The 21,118-nt window shown below is 33.1% G+C and overlaps 1 protein-coding gene across 1 annotated transcript in view; it reads left to right on the top strand.

The window, feature by feature from the left end:
* Positions 1 to 21,118, top strand: part of LOC108914190 — a 231,498-nt gene that overhangs the window by 82,593 nt on the left and 127,787 nt on the right. The window contains exon 3 of the mRNA XM_018719933.2: positions 10,715 to 10,885. Within this exon, the coding sequence (XP_018575449.1) occupies positions 10,715 to 10,885 (171 nt within the window). The remainder of the gene's footprint in view (positions 1 to 10,714; positions 10,886 to 21,118) is intronic.

Below are 21,118 nucleotides of genomic sequence, written 5' to 3'. Positions count from 1 at the left end.
TAGATGCCTTTTTAAAATAAATCGGGAACAAGTTTTTCAAATATTTCAATGCCGAGTTGCTGCGTTAGCGACCGAACCTGGTACATACCGCCAAGCTCTTTGGTCTTCAATTGAGGTCGGAAAGACTATAACTACATTTTAAACTAATACATTTTGAAAGAAAATATATTTTTCGGGGTATTAAAAGAAACATTTGCAGAAAATGGAAATTTTACTTAGTTTTGGTCATAGAATCGGCCTGTTCAGGGTTGGCAGCTATTTATGAGACACCCTGTATATGTACTTAAAGAGTACCCTGTGCGTTTGTAATCGCAAGACACACAATCGCAAGTAAACAATTAACTAATTACGGAACAATTTATGCTAATCGAGCCGTTTTCTATGCGAGCGTCGAATTTAACAAGGATTACCTATTGTCTATTTAAAACTGACCTTGCATGCCTAGGATTCATTTTTCAAACATTAAACCACGTAAAACTTGAACTTAATGAATGCAATAATATAAAATGGGATTCCGCAATTCCGTGCAAGTACCGTTTAGGATTTAGGGATCTTTCATTAGTGTCTGTCCAATCTATTTCGATAACGTATTACGGCTGTTGTACTTTAAACTACCCCTCCGTGCTTCCCCGCGATTTTAAAGTCCATAAATCATGCGACATCATGTTTATTTAACAGTGGCGTGTAAGTACAAATTTCACAATTTAGCACATAGACGGTATTCGACTGCGTGCCGTTCATACAAACATGGGGAACTCTCGTTCAATATAAATGTTTCTCTTGCTCCAGGCCTAGGGGATGTCTTGTTTTGACAGTGTAGGGTGTAGAAGCTGGATATACATCGTATCCTTCAATTTTGGAACAGGTCGGTTCCTGTGGATACTTAATTTTTCCAAGAAACTCTACATGTCGGTTTTATTTGCTTATTTGTTACAAGATGAACATTAAATGTGTAGACAGTACATTGTAAAAACTAATCCATGTTCAATGGGCGTTTTGTTACAAGCTTAAGTCTAAAGAATTTGTCCTTTTGGTAAAATTATTTGAAGTAGTTAAATTAGTTAAGTTTTCTTTTCAACCTCCATAAACGTCCATATCAACTTAATAATTTATTGACATTAAAAAAGCGTTATTGTAAGGTTTCACTACCATTAAGAACACTAGTAAAACATACAGGGCTGGAAAATCCACATGGTCCATCTGCTTTTCCATGAGAGCGACAACGTAAAGAAATCCGTGCGATAGACAAGGATGGCTATAGTGAAGACGTTTCATAATCTGAATAGTTACGGCCCATTTCGGATTAGAAGTGGGAGTGACCATTCAGATTATGAAACGTCTCTGAAAATTTTTAAACTTTTGTTTAAATTTCAAAAAATTTCTTTTTCTCTTCGAAAATTTAATGTAAGATTGCAAAAAAGAAGACGCAAACATTTTTTNCGAATATAATAATGTCATATTTCTAATTGGCATTAATGAGAAATTGGTAGACAAATAAAGATGTTTTTCCACATTTTCTTACAAAGTTTTCCATATTTCTCTTGCGACACTTATTTCAAAAAAATTTCGTGATAAAATCGATACTTCTCTTCAACTTACGAACATGGCATAAGTGAGAAATACGTCGCTGTACACATTATTTTTTTGAAAAGGAAAATTGAATTTTCACGAAGGTGTCCCGCAGCCCATCTTTTTTTAGTTTATTGTACTTGTCTCTCGGTTACCTTTCAGTACTCGCAGAGACATAAACGAGAAAGACGTCGTCGAACTTCAGTCTAATATCTCCCGGTCTATTAGTGTCTGCACTTCCGACTAAAAGGTGGTGACCTTTTAGTCCCGTAAAATACTGATCATTAAATTTCATTAACTCCATTTACTATGCCTACCGCAATATATGAATATGATTAATGATTCAGCTTTGTTGTCACATTGTTTAAATAATTACGAATTAGCCGAGCACGCAAGTGATGCACGCACAGACGCGTGAGTCGATACCTGCCCGCCAGTTAATAACGTGTCGCGAGCAACTTGATATGAAATTGAATTCTATTTTTAACATAATGTACCGAAGTGCTCATTAAAATTAATGCAATTTTTTCCGAGGTTGAATTGATTCGAGCAAAATGCGAAGGTTGGGTTCATCAAAGTCCTACGTGTACTACGTCGATATACGGGGTGTTTCTGAAATAAGTGCGCTACATCCTAGGGTTAATAGAGATCGGGGAAATAAACTGTTCTCGCTAAACAATTTTTGCTCTAAAGTGTCGTACGTTGCAGAAAATGAATCAACAAATATAACATGAATAGAAATGGTTTATATACAGGGTGTTTGTTAAATATCTACTAATGTCTTAGGAGCATCAAGTAACGCTACTCCCTTCTCCTTAACAGCGATATTGGGCGCCAAAGAGGTTTTGGGTTCTAATTCTTGTATATTCTGTAAAATTTTGGACAGAATAACTAACAATATTAATTTTAGGTACTCTGAATATATTCCTTTAAAAAGCACTGTTCGTGTATTTGACGAAATGGACGGTTTTCGAGATAAACCAGTTTTTGAAACAATAGTAAAAATATTAAAAACAATATCACTGTTTCTATACAGGGTGTTAATGAACTTATATCAAAAATTTAAAGGGGTGAAAAAGGGAGAAAAACTGATGTCAGAAACTTGTATCGGAAGTTTGAAGTCGTAGAGAAAAAAGCTAATTAAAAATGTGTTTAAAACTGTTTTGGAACTGCTGAAATACATGTATTTTATCGCGGTGAGTACTTACAAAAAATTCTGTAACACTTGTTACGAGTTTGTAGGTTTCTTATGAAGCGGGACTGTGTTCGAAAGTCAGTTTATAATAATACATTGTTGTAGTGAGTGCTGTGCTGTTTTTCAAGAGTACATATAATAGCCGTATTTCCAAGTTTTCTTTTGCAGTCGCGAATATTATGATGTGCTTATAATTTATGACGAAGCAAACGAAAATGCCCACAGGGCTTGTCAGAACTTGTTGCTTTAGCGCAAAGACTTCTGGATACCGGTGAAGTGAACATAACCGCGTCGAAGTTCAATTTTCTCGGCTGGAAGCATGTCGAAACCGAGAGTTGCGTTAACCAAATTTGGACAGGACATAGCTAATACAATGCGAAACGTCGCCTTAATGTTAAAAATGTTGTCATCGCCGTTCTTGGTGGTGAAAATTCGAAATATTTGGAATTATTCAATTTTCTTGGCTGGAAACATGTCGAAACCGAGAGAGTTGCGTTAACCAAATGTTGACAGGACATAGCTAATACAATGCGAAACATCACCTTAATATTAAAAATGTTGTCACCGCCGTTCTTGGTGGTGAAAATTCGAAATATTTTCTTCAAGTCCCATTTGGTCGGAAATCGCGTCGTACTACTAACTATATTTATTAATTTGTCTACAAATCGCTTGCGGAAGGAAATTCCAGCTAATGAACTGGGATATTTACCAGCACCCTGAAATATTACTGTAGATATTAAAAATGTTAAGATTTTGTTTGTAAATCTTCGTAAAAACGCAATATAAATAAACAGAGATGAAAAATATTTACTTTACTTCTATAAATTCTCGCTCTAATACACCTACCACGTATAGTCTTTCCGAAGTCAGTGGAACATGTATAAAAATGCCTAGCAATAAAATTGAATAAATTTCATGGGCGTCCCTAAAAAAGTTTTCTGCTAAAGGTAAAAAATAATAAAATTTTGTATATAAGTGATGCGTAGAAAATTTATATTATATGTTCATTTGGCCAACAACATATTTTAATTATTTATGTCCTCAATTTTCTTTATATAAATTATAAATTGTCCGCCGAATTACGTCTCTCGTCACGTCATCGATATTTAAAAAAAATTTTTTTCGCTTCCTCTGTACGCAGTGATCTATATCTATAACACCTTGTTTAATAACACGAAAAATTATGGACACTGAAACTTTAATTAATATCTGAATTCTAATTATAATTTCATTATCTGGTTTTTCTTTTTCTTCCATTTTTAAACAATCGTAAATATTTAAAGTAAGACAGTGACATTGAACATGTAAATCTTTATTTTTAAATTCTAAAATCTGTTTCATCAACAACCGGTTCTACTAATTCAATATTGTCTGGCTGTATTGTAATATAAATGATTAATAGAAGGTGCCTATAATAAATTAAAATTACCTGAATCACATCAAATTCTGCATTGCTGCACTGCACTGCTAGGCAATTTGTCAACAACTGAACTTTATGGCTGGTCGCCCAGTCAGGCTGTGTTTGTTTGCCGTTTACCCGCGCGCGCATTCTTCAACTGGGCAACCAGACCTGTATATAGGTATGGCTAAATAAATAAGGGAACAAGTTTTTCAAATATTTCAATGCCGAGTTGCTGCGTTAGCGACCGAACCTGGTACATACCGCCAAGCTCTTTGGTCTTCAATTGAGGTCGGAAAGACTATAACTACATTTTAAACTAATACATTTTGAAAGAAAATATATTTTTCGGGGTATTAAAAGAAACATTTGCAGAAAATGGAAATTTTACTTAGTTTTGGTCATAGAATCGGCCTGTTCAGGGTTGGCAGCTATTTATGAGACACCCTGTATATGTACTTAAAGAGTACCCTGTGCGTTTGTAATCGCAAGACACACAATCGCAAGTAAACAATTAACTAATTACGGAACAATTTATGCTAATCGAGCCGTTTTCTATGCGAGCGTCGAATTTAACAAGGATTACCTATTGTCTATTTAAAACTGACCTTGCATGCCTAGGATTCATTTTTCAAACATTAAACCACGTACAACTTGAACTTAATGAATGCAATAATATAAAATGGGATTCCGCAATTCCGTGCAAGTACCGTTTAGGATTTAGGGATCTTTCATTAGTGTCTGTCCAATCTATTTCGATAACGTATTACGGCTGTTGTACTTTAAACCACCCCTCCGTGCTTCCCCGCGATTTTAAAGTCCATAAATCATGCGACATCATGTTTATTTAACAGTGGCGTGTAAGTACAAATTTCACAATTTAGCACATAGACGGTATTCGACTGCGTGCCGTTCATACAAACATGGGGAACTCTCGTTCAATATAAATGTTTCTCTTGCTCCAGGCCTAGGGGATGTCTTGTTTTGACAGTGTAGGGTGTAGAAGCTGGATATACATCGTATCCTTCAATTTTGGAACAGGTCGGTTCCTGTGGATACTTAATTTTTCCAAGAAACTCTACATGTCGGTTTTATTTGCTTATTTGTTACAAGATGAACATTAAATGTGTAGACAGTACATTGTAAAAACTAATCCATGTTCAATGGGCGTTTTGTTACAAGCTTAAGTCTAAAGAATTTGTCCTTTTGGTAAAATTATTTGAAGTAGTTAAATTAGTTAAGTTTTCTTTTCAACCTCCATAAACGTCCATATCAACTTAATAATTTATTGACATTAAAAAAGCGTTATTGTAAGGTTTCACTACCATTAAGAACACTAGTAAAACATACAGGGCTGGAAAATCCACATGGTCCATCTGCTTTTCCATGAGAGCGACAACGTAAAGAAATCCGTGCGATAGACAAGGATGGCTATAGTGAAGACGTTTCATAATCTGAATAGTTACGGCCCATTTCGGATTAGAAGTGGGAGTGACCATTCAGATTATGAAACGTCTCTGAAAATTTTTAAACTTTTGTTTAAATTTCAAAAAATTTCTTTTTCTCTTCGAAAATTTAATGTAAGATTGCAAAAAAGAAGACGCAAACATTTTTTTTTAATTTTGAAAAATTTGTTTTTTTTCAAAATTTTGAATTTTTCTTTTCGATATTTGATGAGTATTTAACGCGAAATTTGTTTCATCTTAATCATTAATTGATGTTTAATTTACAAGCCTCATGGGCATGCAAAAACCTGCAAAGATTGGTACTTTTCGCAATATTTGCAAAGAAGTCGTTGATTTTCTAAAACAGCAGATTAATTTTTTTGCACTTTTTCGAATCAATGCTGAGTATATAAAAAAAAAATCACAAACGTAGCAAAAAGTCCTTGAAGAGGATTGATTCATGTTTCTAAAACCCATCTTCCGTTCACTGTACTATCAGTAGTTCAGGAGAAATCGATGATAAAAAAAAGATGACTTTTCACTCAATAGCCGATATATCAATGAGAAAAATAATCATACAGCGAACGGAGTTAGTTATTTTTCTCACAATTTCACGTTAAATACCAAATATAAAAAAAATAAATTTTTCTACTTTTTTCTAATTTCAAAATTTTTTTTTCGACATTTGAAATATTCAATATAAAATTGTAAGAAATGAGAGCGCAAAATTTTTTAAAAAATTTTGAAAAATTTTGAGAAATTTGATTTTATTTTCAATATTGAATCTGATTTCAAAACTAAAATCTTCAATCCTTTTTAAATTCCAAATTTTTTTTTCTCTCGACATTAGAAATATTCAAATGTAAAATTGTAAAAAAGAACGCAAAAAAATTTGAAAAATTTTGAAATATTTAATATTTTTCAAAATTAAAAATTTTTTTTCGACATTTGATGAGTATTTAACGCGAATTTGTGAAAAGAATAACGCATCTTAATCATTAATTGATGTTTAGGAACAATAAACCTCCTTTAATTTTTGATGAAACTTACGATTCAGGAAAGGAAAACGATTCGACCGATCGATTTCAAAATTTACAGGACTCATATGTATGTATTGAACTAAGAAAAACCTACAAACATTGGTACTTTTCGCAATATTTGTAAAGTAGTTGATTTTCCAAAACAGCAGAAAAAACTTTTTCAATTGATTGATTAAGCAAGAAAAAAAATTCTGAGCCCATGTGCTGCTGCATTTCTTTTATTCATCTCAAGTTTTCAAAACTAGAATCTTCAAGCTTCAAAATGCTTCTTTTTTTTTCTCAATACGATCGAATTTTTCTGCTCCCTCAATTTTTTTGCTAAGTTTATTATAAACGTCTTACGTGTTATAAACATATTAGTAACGTATAACGATTTATTAAATAGATGAAAAAAGAAGAACAATAATTCAATTTAGGATCACAATTATGTATACAGGGTGTTTTCAAACGAAGTAGCACAAATGGTAACCCCTGAATCTACAGTTAAAAAGGACACGTTTTGAATAAAAAAAGACCTTGGTAAAATGCACCCCTTAGAAGATACAGTTTCCAAAAAAAAAAATGTGGAATAGGAGTTGTGACATGAAAATCAAAAAATTTATTAGTTATTTTTTGCTACAACTTTTTTATTTGATCAAAATTGAATATTCAAAAATTTACTTTATTACTATTTTATAATATTTACTTTAAAACTAACCGTTTGTTCATTAACAAAAAAATTAAATTATCATTCGCATTAAAACTCTCACGATTGCAACAAAGAAATGTATAAGCGGGCTGTTATCATGCTAATGACTTAAAAAAATATTAATTTATTCTCAGCTTTATTATTTTTCTAGCTATCTAGATTTCTAAATTTGTTTGAATTAGTTTAATACCTTTGATAATAATAGAATAGATGCCTTTTTAAAATAAATCTCATCTATGATGAAATTCTTTAACAGTGCAAGCAAATTGAAAGAGGTGCTCCAAAAGAGACTATAAAATGCCCAGCGGCTAATACGCTGTGGGGAACAATATATTTTAAAGTCCGGTTGCATTTTTTCACAAAAATAAACAGACTTTTTTATAAATTCCGTAGTTAGAGTTACAAATCCTCAATTAAGTGTCCCATCGGGACGCATCTATCTGCTGCATCTCGACATCCAGAGACTGTAGAAATTATATATCTACAAGGATTAATGTTAAGCGACCATTGAGAAAAGCAATCGTGTGATCTCAAGAACTAACAGAAGTCGAGGGGGACGGGGAGGAGAACCGGAAATGAATTTTATCGACAAGTAACAAACGGCCCAGTTTTGACATTAAAAGATTTACTCCGGAGATAATGACAACCCTCTGTTTCCCGCAAGTACGGCAATAAATTAAGACAATGGATAAACAGCCCAGTGTCCGCAGAGCCACTTCTTTTTCACAAATAAATCTTCGAACGTTAATCAAACTCATAGCGAACGGGCGATAAGCAAGACTTTGTCCTTTCGCACAGCTGGACGCGGAAGATATGAGGGAAACGGGAGCCGTACGGGAATGTGTATATATTATATATGTATCTGCGGGGAGTATCTTTATTGGGGTTGATAATTCCACGGGAGATGTAATAAAATGAGATAGGAGGCCCTACTAAATAGAAAGAGTTTCAGGGAAAGCACGGGGTTCGTACACTTTTACGTTTAAATACACGGGTGTCTCACGGTGACGGCCTATTCGGATTATTTCAGAGACTACTTCGACTCGAATTTTGAAAATTTGGGATACCGGGTTTTCGGGCATCCTAATCTTCAATTAGACAAAAAACATTTACGCTAAATTTATTTTGAAAGTTACTTTCCCGGATAACATGGGGATGACCACAAATGAGTACTATGTCTATTAAAAATACCTTCTCTCTACCTTCGACCTTCTATTGTTTACGGTGGTTGTCATGGCAACGAGGCGCCTAACACGGGAGTAAACTACGACGTGGGAAACAAGTGACGCGGATATTGAAGTAGCATTGTCATCGCCCATCATAGCCTGCCTTTAAACAGTTTATACTGTAACCTGAGGGGTTATTTCTTTAATTATCTACCTTTAATTAATTATCTATTTAATGCTCGAAAGAGTGACTACTTAATTCTCAAAAGGGAGTTTATTTAGTTATCGTTATACTTTAATTAACACGTGGGAACTTAGAAATGTTGTATGTTCAGAAAATTACTTCCAAGCACTTACCCTTTCATTGCTTACGTGGGATGTAACCCAGTGGGTGGCTATACAGGAAAGCACTGAAGTTGGAGAAACAAAGGAAACACAAAACTTCTAGGAAGGGTTTTATTAACAATAAACAAAACAAACAAAATAAAAACATAACGGCTCGACGACATTATTAATTAATTGATTCAATCGCGACAGCGTACCGAGATTCAGGGAATGCGCGCTCTATACAAAATTTAGGAAAACTATCAAAATTAATTAATTAGCCCGAGACTTTAAAGTTAATAATTAGTCTGCTCAATGTGAAACTTAAGAACGAATTGACTTTTTCGAGATTCTTCCTGAATTCCACAATTCGCTTTGACCACGCCCATTTCTTGGGTCTAGAAGTTTCGGTTCTTATCTTATTGGCGGGGACCTGAATAACGGGACGCTTGTATATTTATCTAATTGACTGAATTTACATTTATAACATTAATTATATGACTTACTAGTAACCCTAGCCTTCCCCTATGACTCCGCGTAGCAATTACGGGACGGATTAGTCGATTTCATTTAATCTACTCTTATAACTAGGAAAAATTCTTCAAAAAAACCCAGCTGCTTAGGTATACTTTCTTTTCGAATTACTATCAATTTTACAATATAATTTAATTCTAATTTGGAATCTCCACGCTCTTCTTGTGGTTTCGCGCGTTATTAAATATCGATTTTTTTCTCATACTAGACGCTTAACACATGGCCCCGACAGTTTAAGTAAACTCGTTAAAAAATTGGCAAATTTCTCCGAAGGACGATCTTGGCGACCTACTTGAAACCCATTAACCCTCCGATAATTGTGACGACTTAAATATCTTACTTTCCGTTCCGGGAACTAATAAATAAATGACCGCGCGTTCCGGCTTTTGTTACAATACGATACGCGTCGCCCAGTGCTTGATTATAACGATTCTTAATATTTGTTTTGTATAATAATAGTAGAAATGTTTCCTATGTATGATCCAGTATGTATTTTATTGGAAACGCCAATTTCCATATGGAAAATTGAGGACATTGTCAATGTTACGAGCTGCCACTGAATTATACCTAGGTAATGCTGATTCCTCCATAGCGAGGTTTTTGTTTTTTCTGTATTTAAGGACAGTTTTTCAGGATCTAAAAAAATACATATGCATAGGTTCAGCCGTTGGGTCAGACTACTTTTCCTTTTGAATTCGTTATAAGCTGTCTTATACTTCGCATAACTAATAATATTTTCTTGCATAACTTCTGACTATCAATCAGGAACCATACCTAACGAAAAAGTTATAATACACAATTTCCATAAATGACGATCATAAGTCTAGGAACACTAATAGTTACCAGTGACAAAGACTTTATTGGTCTTAGTAACAAATTTTATGTATAACAAAAAATATGATCAAATTTAAAGTGCTGTAGTACAATCAGTGTCCGGAAAACGACAACTACTCTTCACAAGCAATAGAGGCTTCCTTATTCCACAACAATTTTTGCAACGTACGTAACGCCACATTTTTACAATAATGACCGACATTTTTGTACCGTTATTTGCACTTGTAAATGCCAGCTATAAACTACCACATTCAACTGGGAGGCACAATTTGCTTGCGCGTTTGTTTGTTGTCCGGAAAATATATAATTTTTTGCGTTAATTCCGTTGATGCTCGTATCCTGCTATGAGTGTGTCCTGTTTACCATATCACCTGCATTTGTTAATAATATTGCGAGCTTTCGTGGCAAAGAAAAGATTAACTAAGCAGCATATTAAAATTTAAATTAATGTCCATTATTCAGTGTAATAGTTTCACGACAATTTTTATAATTTTTCACCCAAATCGTATTTGTTTTCCAGGTATCCTTAAAGGAAGACTTAATCTGAACTATTCCGCTAGCAAGGACACGAACAGCGTCCACAGGGCTCTACACATTATCGAACCAGGTCCAGATCTTTCAGGGAATTATACGTGTATGGTATCCACGTTCACCAGCGAGGACAGGAAGACAAAGGGGATGCTTGTATTAGGTGAGATTGACGAATGCCTTACTTTCACAGTCACTTACATAAAAACCACCTCCAATTCCGGACGTTTTTCGAAACTATTCGGAGGCGCTTTTAACGACTCCCATCATTAATTAAAATCTTAAAGTGTCTTTCGTGAATAGAATTATTGCCTAAGAAATAGCTTAACAGGAAAAGTACCACAGGACAAACCAATAAGAGTAATTCTACTGCATTTAATAACGCGGAAATAAACAGAGGCAAGCAATTTTTGTAATAAAAATTAATTTGTCGTTACTTTTTCCGAAAAGATAGTGTTAAATCATAAATTAAAGAAGCATGTAAATTTTGTTTAAACTTTATATAACGTAGAACATAAAATTACAATTTCGAAGGAACTTATTAGTATAACACTAATAAGAGTGTTTCTGATTTAGCAATAAATTTTTGCTTCAATATATTTTTCATATTACTTTGGTATGTCATAGTAAGTTGTTGTAAATATTGTAGATTTAGGCCCGTTACTTTGAGTCTCTGTTAAGGCTTGATTAACTAATCAGGCGATTAGACTGTGATTATGCGTCATAAAATAAATCAGAAAATATACAGTCTAATCGCCTGATTAGTTAATCAAGCTTTAACCGAGACTCAAAGTACCTGATATTAATAAATTGTAGACCATACAATTGGCTCTAATCCACTAGTGGAATAAAGTAACTTTATTTCACTAGTAGAATAATGAACCCACAATCAATCAAATTTAATTTATTTACTTATTAACATTATCAGTTACATACAGGGTGTTACGAGATTCGAGGACACGGACTCTGGGAACATGTTAGGCTAGAGAAGGTCATAAAAAAATTTCTCTATCATTTTTCAATCAGACCGATATTTTTCGAGATATCGCAGTTTTAAATATCCAAAAATACTAAAAATTTTCAATTTTTGATCATTTGATAAACAATTATGACAAACGAATTGTTCAAAATGTCCAGCACCTGCTGCTAAGGCGTCAGCACATTGTGCTACCGTTCGAACGAAGCAAACAGACAGCTTTATAACAATTAATGGCAATTCGAAAAGCATTTATCAATACTTTGACGTCATTAGAGTACAGTAAAAGTACCTGTCAATACAAACTGCAAAATAATAGGCCAGAATTGTGAATAGTATGATATGGTGATGGCTCTCGGAGCTTCAAATAATCGTGCAGGTAAAGCAGTTCGATTGGCTTCGCAGAGGCGGCCCATTTGCTTGGCCACCTCGTTCTCCAGACCTAACGCCTATATCTCAAAAAAATACTGGTCTGATTGAAAAATCATAAAGACACTTTTTTATCTCCTTAATATGATTCCACAGTCCGTGTCCGCGAATTTTGTAACACCCTGTATAAGTAATAGACATTTCGTTTCTTGTTTTGTCACATTTAACTTCCTTTCCGTTAATAACAACCCTTGTAGCATTGTTGCCATCATTTTCGGAACGCATAACATCTGCCGAAGTTTGTGAAGAATTTGCAAAGTTACGGATGTCTCTTCTTGTAAGGAACACCCATATTTTCCTTTGATTTTCCTTGCAATATCAAGTTGGTTAGATGTAGACTCCTCAACATAACTTTCTGTTATTGAGTAGCTCTTCCATCCACAATGCCGTTTGTTGGTTGTAAGATCAGCACCTTTATTGGCCAATGAAGCTGTTGAAGTGCGCCTCATATAATGGCCAGTATATACTTCTGGATATGTGATATTCAGGAATGAAGCAACTATTGAGGGTTCGCCAATGTGTTGATTCCAACAGGCTGAGAAGTACATTTTTGATTGACGTATTTTAAAAAAAATCTGTTTTGCGCAGAGAAATATATTTTCTGCATATTTCAAAAGAATTCACGCAAAATCCTTCTTCTATAATTGTAAATTTTCTTGAAATAGTGTCAAGTAGGTAAGTGCCAACGTGTCAATATGTGACTAATTTGTCAATTCGCAGAATCGACAGGCACCAGAAACCCCCATTATTAGTGCAACCTAAAATAATTCAAAGTACACTATAGACCTCACAACATGTAAAAGTTAAAGAGATATTACATTAATCATTAAATATTCTTTATCGGAAGCCCCAGTAAAAAATTCTTCAGATATGTGCTCTTTCCAATACTGCAGCTTTTTTGTTTTGTATCCTCTCGAATAACTCTTGAAATAAACAGTAAGCTTGTTATATTTTCCAATATCTATATTTTAAGATACAAAATTCATATGAACATAGGTCATTCTTAAGATCTCTGGTATTTTGATTATATTTTTGTTCAATAACATGGAAATTTGACGAAATTCGAGAAATTGAGAGTATTAATGACGAGAAACTCAAATGTTTAGAGGACGCCACATGCAGTGCTGTACCTGGGTTTAAATAACCATAACTTTTTTGTATCGCACTGTATGTCATTTTTTACTAAACCTGTTATGATTTCACATCCTGTTCTTTTGTTTTTTTTTGCAATTTGTTCATTAACTGAGGTTTGATTGTTTTTCCTATTAATAAGGTTAACGCATTCAACGAAAACAACTAAAGTAATTCTCGTAAGTGTAATACTGAATTGTATGTATTAAATGTAATATCAACTGTTCACTTTAATTAATATCAAAAGCAATTTTATTGAATTACATCTAACCCTTTCAACAGCTCCACTGAGGTTCTAATTTTTAATTGACGGTGTCAATCATGCAATGTTGGTTGCCTAACTTAAAACCTATATGACTGTAAATACTCCGACAAACATAAAGCTTTCAAAAATATTTTGTGATATTTCGATTGCTAATGTCACTTAACATTTTGGTTGCTTATATTCAAATTCACTAAACCTCGCTAATCTTGTTTTTCCCTTTTTCTCTAATGTTTTTGCAAACACGCTCGTTTAAAATGCAATACCTTGCCCACAAACAGATTTGTTCCCGAGACACTCGACCTGACGTTTCGAAGACGAGGACTATATTATTGAAACACCGAAAGAATGTTTACATTCGAGAGGTTTGTTTACCCGCCTTGGGTGAAATTTTTAGTGGCAAAATATTGACGCAGTAAAAGGAAAACGCGGTGGTTTAGGCGAAAGAAGACGCTGAATTTTTCGGATAAATTTGACACGTCAGCGTGATGTTTTGTTTATAAAATCCAGTAGATTGTCTGCGTCGTAAACAAAAACTATATTGATTTTTAAATTTGACATTGACCGATGGCACTTCATATAAGGATGAAGTTTTAATAACACTGGAACGTGTTGCAAGTGGAATATTTTTATATTTTATCTGCAACCAATTTAACTATTTTCAGATTGCAACTGTTCTAATTGTAAGAAGAACAATAGATACAGTTTAGATGAACAAACCGACATGTTATTATTTAATCAATTCCTTGGTCAACCTTGGCGCCCCCTAGCTGCTAAACGAGGCAATTTAGGTTAGGTATACCCACGTACAAGAAATATTTAGACACCTTGTATATAGGGTGGGCCCTTCCGACAGTTTGGATTCAAGCGAAAATTACCTGTATTGGGTTTGATGGGGGAAAAGTGTTACTGACCTTAAATTTGACCTTGAGATCACCGATCAAGGTCGGTCAAGGTTAACATCAAATTTTCAAATAGGAACTCCTATTTTTGTCCCCGGAATTGACCTCACCAAGTCATTCTGCGATCAACATTACCTTCTACACAATATTTAAGCCAATAACTCCAGTGTGGTTGTTTCTATCGAAAAATAACTTTTTTTTTGTAAGGGCCAATTGGTACTGACCTAAAATTCAACCCTAAGATCATTTAAAGGTGAAATTGATTTGTATTAAGAGAAACAAAAGACAAAAGACACCATCCGAACTTAAAACTTTCCGCATTTTTCAATTCCGGAGTCAAAAATATGGGTTCCAATTTAAAAATTTGAAGTTGACCTTTACCGACCTTGATCGACCTTGACTGGAGACTTCAAGGTCAAATTTTTTAAAGCCAGTTACAGTTTTCCCCGATCAAACCCTACAACTTTGCATATCCCGCTAGAACCTAAACTGCCGGAGATATTAGTTGGTATTTGGATTCGACAGTATCGGAGTGTTTTTTGCGTACCACTATTTCCTTTTCTTGTGGTGTTTTCCAGCGAATGCACGAACATTGGATTCGAAGGTGTCGTGTGTGCATCGAAAATGGGTATATGTCTGTACTTGTGCGTTTAAAAATTACTGAATTTTGCTTTTTGGTAAGTACCTAAATTATTTTGAATACGTATTGGACGACGTGAATCTTTGGGTAGTTTATTTCCTCTTTTTCCAAATACATAGTTTGATTAAAATTTAAGTTCCTGTTTTAAGAGATTCATACTTACTAAAATTCGAGTTAAAATTTAAGCACAACAGTATCTTCGTACTACAAAATCGATACTTTTTTTTTTGTTTTTTTCAAACTTGGAAACCATTTTTTTTGAATTTTCTTAACGTTTTCCCATTATTTGTTTTTACATTTTTTCCGTAGGACAAGTCTGCCTGGTGCACACGTGGTATGCACCAGCTGTGTGGCATTAGGTTAAGCGCTTTTGTCACGTTGTGATGAAACTCCCCAATATTAATACTCGCTGTATATTGAAAACTGTTAATCTTACGCCCCTGTAATATACAACATTTTTGTTCATTTATGATTACTCCATTTCATGCTGAAGTAATGGCAGTCAAACTTCTTACACCATGTAAATTATTTAAAAATTAACCTACATCTAGGTATTCCAGAATAGCTAATTTTGAGGTGTTAAGCTTGCGTGTCCACTAATGCATATATACCGACTTTTTTAAAAAGAAACTAAGTAAATGAAGTAATTTTTCAAATCGTGGAAATCGTTTGCTCCGTCATAACTACCAATTATACCTACCACCCCTATATTAAGGGTAATCAGCGAAATCTGACATTTAGCCGTTGCTCGTTTTGCCTCAAATTGCCTGGAATACGCTAGGTTAACTTTTAATACAAAAGAATTGTCTTAAATAAAACACTAGAATTAAAATTTTCAACCAATCAGGGTTTTCTTGTCTGGAAATTTCACAATCAAATATTTAGCGAGTCCCACAGTGCATATCTCGATGTATACACAACAATGGTGTGGTAAATATTGATCGTTGGGTACACAAAAAGGTCACGGATAGCGTGTAGGGCAGTTAAGATTGTCACCCTTAATAAGCCTTTACTTATAAGTGGAATGGTGACTTTTGGCGCTAATGTTTTTATATATCGGGCACGCAAAAATAACAAATATCTACATCTCGGCAGTTTACCATTTCCAAGAGCAAGATAAAGCCGTATAATTATACGGGGTCGGTATATGATTATTATGAGTTGAAAATTGTCGGTTTTTGTTTCAAACATAAATTGCCTATTTAGTTTTTTTCTGCCGCTGTTGGCGTGAGTAGGGGTAAGGGTGAAATATCCCTAAGGCCGTTCGTATTTCTCAAGGCAATCATTTAATGAAACACGAAATAGTTGGAAATAATCTATATGCCTATTTTAGTGGATGTTTGCAGTATAACACAGTTGCAATATTTAATTTTTTACTATCATTCATGGTTAGGCATCATTATACGTGACTTTTCGTATAACTTTTTTGAAGATCCCCAAAAATAAGCAAGAAAAGTAACATATAATGCGTCAAATGTTTATATTGTAATGAAAGTCACTCTAATATACATTGCTTATACATTTATTTGCTTATTAGTTTAATGATGGTTGTAAAATGTTCTTCAAACAATTAGATGAACAAGTCAGTGGATAAATAACAAGACAGAAATAGGTAAGAAGTGAAAAACACTCAGCAAAAAAATTGGAGCAGAAAGATTTTCAAATTTTTTTAGTGATTTTTGAAAGGCTTCATGAATAATGGTCATATCGAAAAAAAGATCAAGGAGATATGAAATTTTTCTACTTTTTGTTCAATTAAAAAAAAAAAACTTTCTCGACATTTGAAATATTCAGTGTAAAACTGTAAAAAAGAGAACGCACAAATTTTGAAAAATTTGATTATTTTAGATTTTAATAATTTTTTTTTCAAAATAATCATTTGTTTTCGATATTTGATGAGCATTTAACGCGAAATTGTGAGAAAAATTAGTTTCGTCTTAATCAATAAGTGATGTTTAAGGAATAATAAACTTGCTTCTTTAATTTTTATAAAACTTTGATGATTCAGGAAAGGAAAACGGTTCGACCGATAGATCTCAAAATTTACAGGCCTTATGGGCATGTATTGGGCTATAAAAAACTAGAAACATTGGTACTTTTTGTTATATTTGGGACTAATTTAGTCCCTGATTTTCCATATCAGCAGACAAAGTCAGTAATACTTTTTGCTCACAATAATTTTTTCTTTTAAAATATGTAAATATATACAGGGTGTTCCATTAAAATAAACATGTTTTTTTTTTAAATTACGAAAACGCGATGCTCAATTGGTTTTTCGATTGCACCATTAGTATCGGTAGGAAAAATGCTACTACTTTGCTAATTTAATCGATTTCGTATTTCCAATAATAACGGATTTAGCAATATTGAGCCGATAAGTGTGGACACTCTGTATATCTGTTTCAAAATATACTTAAGGAGGTATATTGAGGTCCGAGGGAAGTGAGGAGTGCAGGGGGGGTCCCATGCTTTTCTTATGGGACTAAAACCCGCTGCCAATTTGAAAAAATTAAATTCTATTGAAATTATTTACGATAAACATTATCTATATAGCAAAGAAATCTACTCATATGCACATAGCATACATATTAACTAATTAACAACATAAAAATATCATATTTAAGTAGTTTTAAATTATATTTAATAAATGCATAAAGACTATGTAGATGTGGCAACACCGCTAATAATTGACTAGCAGTTGTACACACTGCGAATCTACAGACCTCGGGCATCGGAGATATTGCGCGTCAAATTCGGGTAAAGATGCGTACGCGTTCATAAATGTATTGTGTGTAAACTATGTACAATATAATTATTATATATATAGCAAATATATCGTATTATCCGTAAATCATGTGAACTGGTAAAACAACGAGAATTATGTTAATTTAGTTCTAAAGAAATGAAATGACACTCACGCCCATCTCTCGTCCAAGTCAAAGAAAATATTGGATGCAATTTTGAACGTTCTGTGATAGAAATTACATTATTACTCACTGTTCTTAATATCTATTTTAGTAATGTTATAAACGTTTTGCATGTTTTGCTACTATAACTAATTTTTTAGATATAAAGTTTGCTGAGAAATATTTATGTTCCTTTATTATTCCGTACAAATGCTTTTATCTCAAGTAGGTATTACTAATTATATTAATCAAGTAAAAAAAACTTTATGTAACACTAAATATTGCTGGGTAATGATTACGATGTTTTTATACACCATTAAATATATTAAAAGGATTTATTTACTGTATTTTTTATTCCAATAACTATATCACAGCTTCCTAGTCTTTTTTAATTAATCTAGTTTTTTTAAAATTATCTGTTGTGAATAATTTATTGTTGATAACAATGTACATGGGATTTATGAAAAATGTATATGTTTGAAATCAATTTCGTTTTTATCAAGTCTTTCAAATGTGTTTCCTCCTTGCTGTCAGCTGATTGCGACGTTGCCACATCAATCCGCAAGTCAGACAGATATGCAATTATTGGTTTCTGTTTCTAATTAATACAGCTGTACTATGTTCAAGACTTACATTAGTTTTACATCAAAAATAAGATAAAATAAGATAATACAAATCTATAACTACTATCTATGGAAAGGTTTTGTTTCACAATTTCTAAACTTTTTTCTCAGTTATGGACAAAAAAAAGAGCCGCACCGTCCATCTTCGCCGTATAAACCTATGTTAAAATGAACCACTTTCAACAACAATATCTCAAAATCTAGATGCAAAAAAAATTCAAAAAATATAACGCACATAGGTAGCACTGGGTAATAGTTATATAAATTTCAAGTACATCTGTGCATTTGAGTAAACCCGATATACCTCCTTAAGTAAAGAACATCACAAAAAAGTAAAAAAAAAAATGTGTAGTTAATTTCTTACACGTCAAGTAGGTATAAATATAGAAGAAATACTGACAATATAAAGTGGTGCAAACGGTAAGGTAATTTGTATTCCAACTGGAATAGGTATGTAAATCCTTTTTTAACCATGTTTTGAATTCTATTGTAATTCCGAAAAACGTTTTAAGCTTCTTAACCCAACGTACAGACAAAACAAAGAAACTGATCTTACAATTAAAGAAAAAAGATGGAACTACAAAAAATTTACCAACTCAATTTCATTTTAATTTTACGGTTAAAATAAAACAAGAGCGATTCGCATTCCGACTGATGTACACAAATCTCCTACAAGCTTTTTTACTTTGTTTTGAATGCCACAGATAATTTCGGGCTTTTTAAAGGAAAAGCTGTAAACAAACAGCCCTAGTACAAACCGCCCCTAACACAACACGAAGGGAAAGAAAACTAACGCCGTTCTGCAACTGAGACATACGGTTTGGGATTTCGGGATGTTTTATAATAAAAATGCGGAAAGATAAAAAGGAAAAATATATTGCGCTCAAGTAATACGGCTCCCCACATCCGGAATATTGCAACGCTCCTTCCTAGTAAATTCCGCTAGTTTATTTTAGGATGGCCATGAATAAATTACATTTACCGAAAAAGTATATCTTACTATATTATCGAACTAGAGAGGAAAGTGCGGTTTTACAGTGTCACTGTGAAAATTGCAATAATGTTATTTCTCGTATAACCAGGACTATTTACGATGGAAATATAAAATCTTTATCCAATGTTCAGTCTAGGGTGGCGATAGTACAGTAGAAAATCTACTAGTTATCCGAAGAGAAGAAAAAGAAGAAATTTCACACAACTTGCAACAACATAGACCACTGTTTAAGATACATTTAATTAATATTATAGTCAAAAGAATAATTTCTAGTAAAAATAATAAACAAACATTTAGGAATCTATGTTAAAAAAACTTTATTAATTGAAAGTATCTATCAGTATCTATTTAAAATAGAGGACAATCGGCTGCACTATTTAGTTCCGAAAATATTTTTATACAATGGGCATACATTAAAATTCTACTGTGCTGGAAACATGAGTGTACATTGTTGAGGTAGATAACAAAAAACACTGACCTCAAATGGGAGGCCTGAGGCACGCCAGATGTAGATGCATAAGGAGCATATCCATGTTCTTCAATCACTCTTGTTAAGACTGTTTTTTTCAAGGATCCTATTTCAATTTACTAATTTGTAACTACATTTCTGAAAACTGAAGTTATATACATACTATTATTTTAATTTAGTTTTATATACCTATTACTAAATAACTTTTAACAATATATAAATTTTTTAATTCAAATACAATGTTTAACAATTAACTCATGTGTTTTCGTTGATTTTAACGAAATAACACACGCATACAGAGGTATCTTTTATTAGAAGGCAACAAAAATCAATAAATTCGTCTCACTACCTTCACCATAAACCAATTTACCATATAGGTACTTACCACTTTGAATGTTGTCTTTCTATTTTTAAAATGAGGAGTCTTTATAGTTCAAAATTAATGATGTGCGGAAATTTATACTGCGTGAAAAGTCAACGAATTTAAATAATGTTACGGTTGGTAAAAAATATCTAATATACAAGGGGTTGCATGACGTACTGGACAATTTTTTTTTAGTAACTTTTAAAATATTTTGTGTAATTTAATTATTTTTTAATAATTAATTAAGATGAGTATCCAGTACGTCATGCAACACCCTGTATATATATTTTCTTTCTACATGACGGTCCTCAATTCTTTTTTATTGTTTTTTATTTCTTTACTAATTATTCATATAATTTCTGGCCACAATTTATTATTCGACGGACTATATTCAACAAAATTAACCCAAACAACATTCTTCTATACGAAATATCAATATTAAAAAATGATTTTAGGATACTTATGCCGTAGGTATTAAGGTTAGTATAAAATCTATATTGAAAAGCTTCCAAATTTTTTAATAAGTCAAAGAACATGTTTCACTTTTATGACGTATCAATCTTACGACATGAAAAACCTGACTCAAATAACTTTCACTTATAACCGGGGATTTCCAAACAATTTAAATGATATATTTCCCGTACAAATTATCAAGTCTTGTATTTCAGTAAGATGGTGGAAGGCACCCTTGGGAGCCTTT

Source organism: Anoplophora glabripennis, unplaced genomic scaffold (genome assembly GCF_000390285.2).
Source record: "Anoplophora glabripennis isolate ALB-LARVAE unplaced genomic scaffold, Agla_2.0 scaffold16, whole genome shotgun sequence".
Lineage (NCBI taxonomy): Eukaryota > Metazoa > Arthropoda > Insecta > Coleoptera > Cerambycidae > Anoplophora > Anoplophora glabripennis.
The sequence above is the reverse complement of the archived record's forward strand: the minus strand, read 5'-3'. Positions and strand labels throughout refer to the sequence as shown.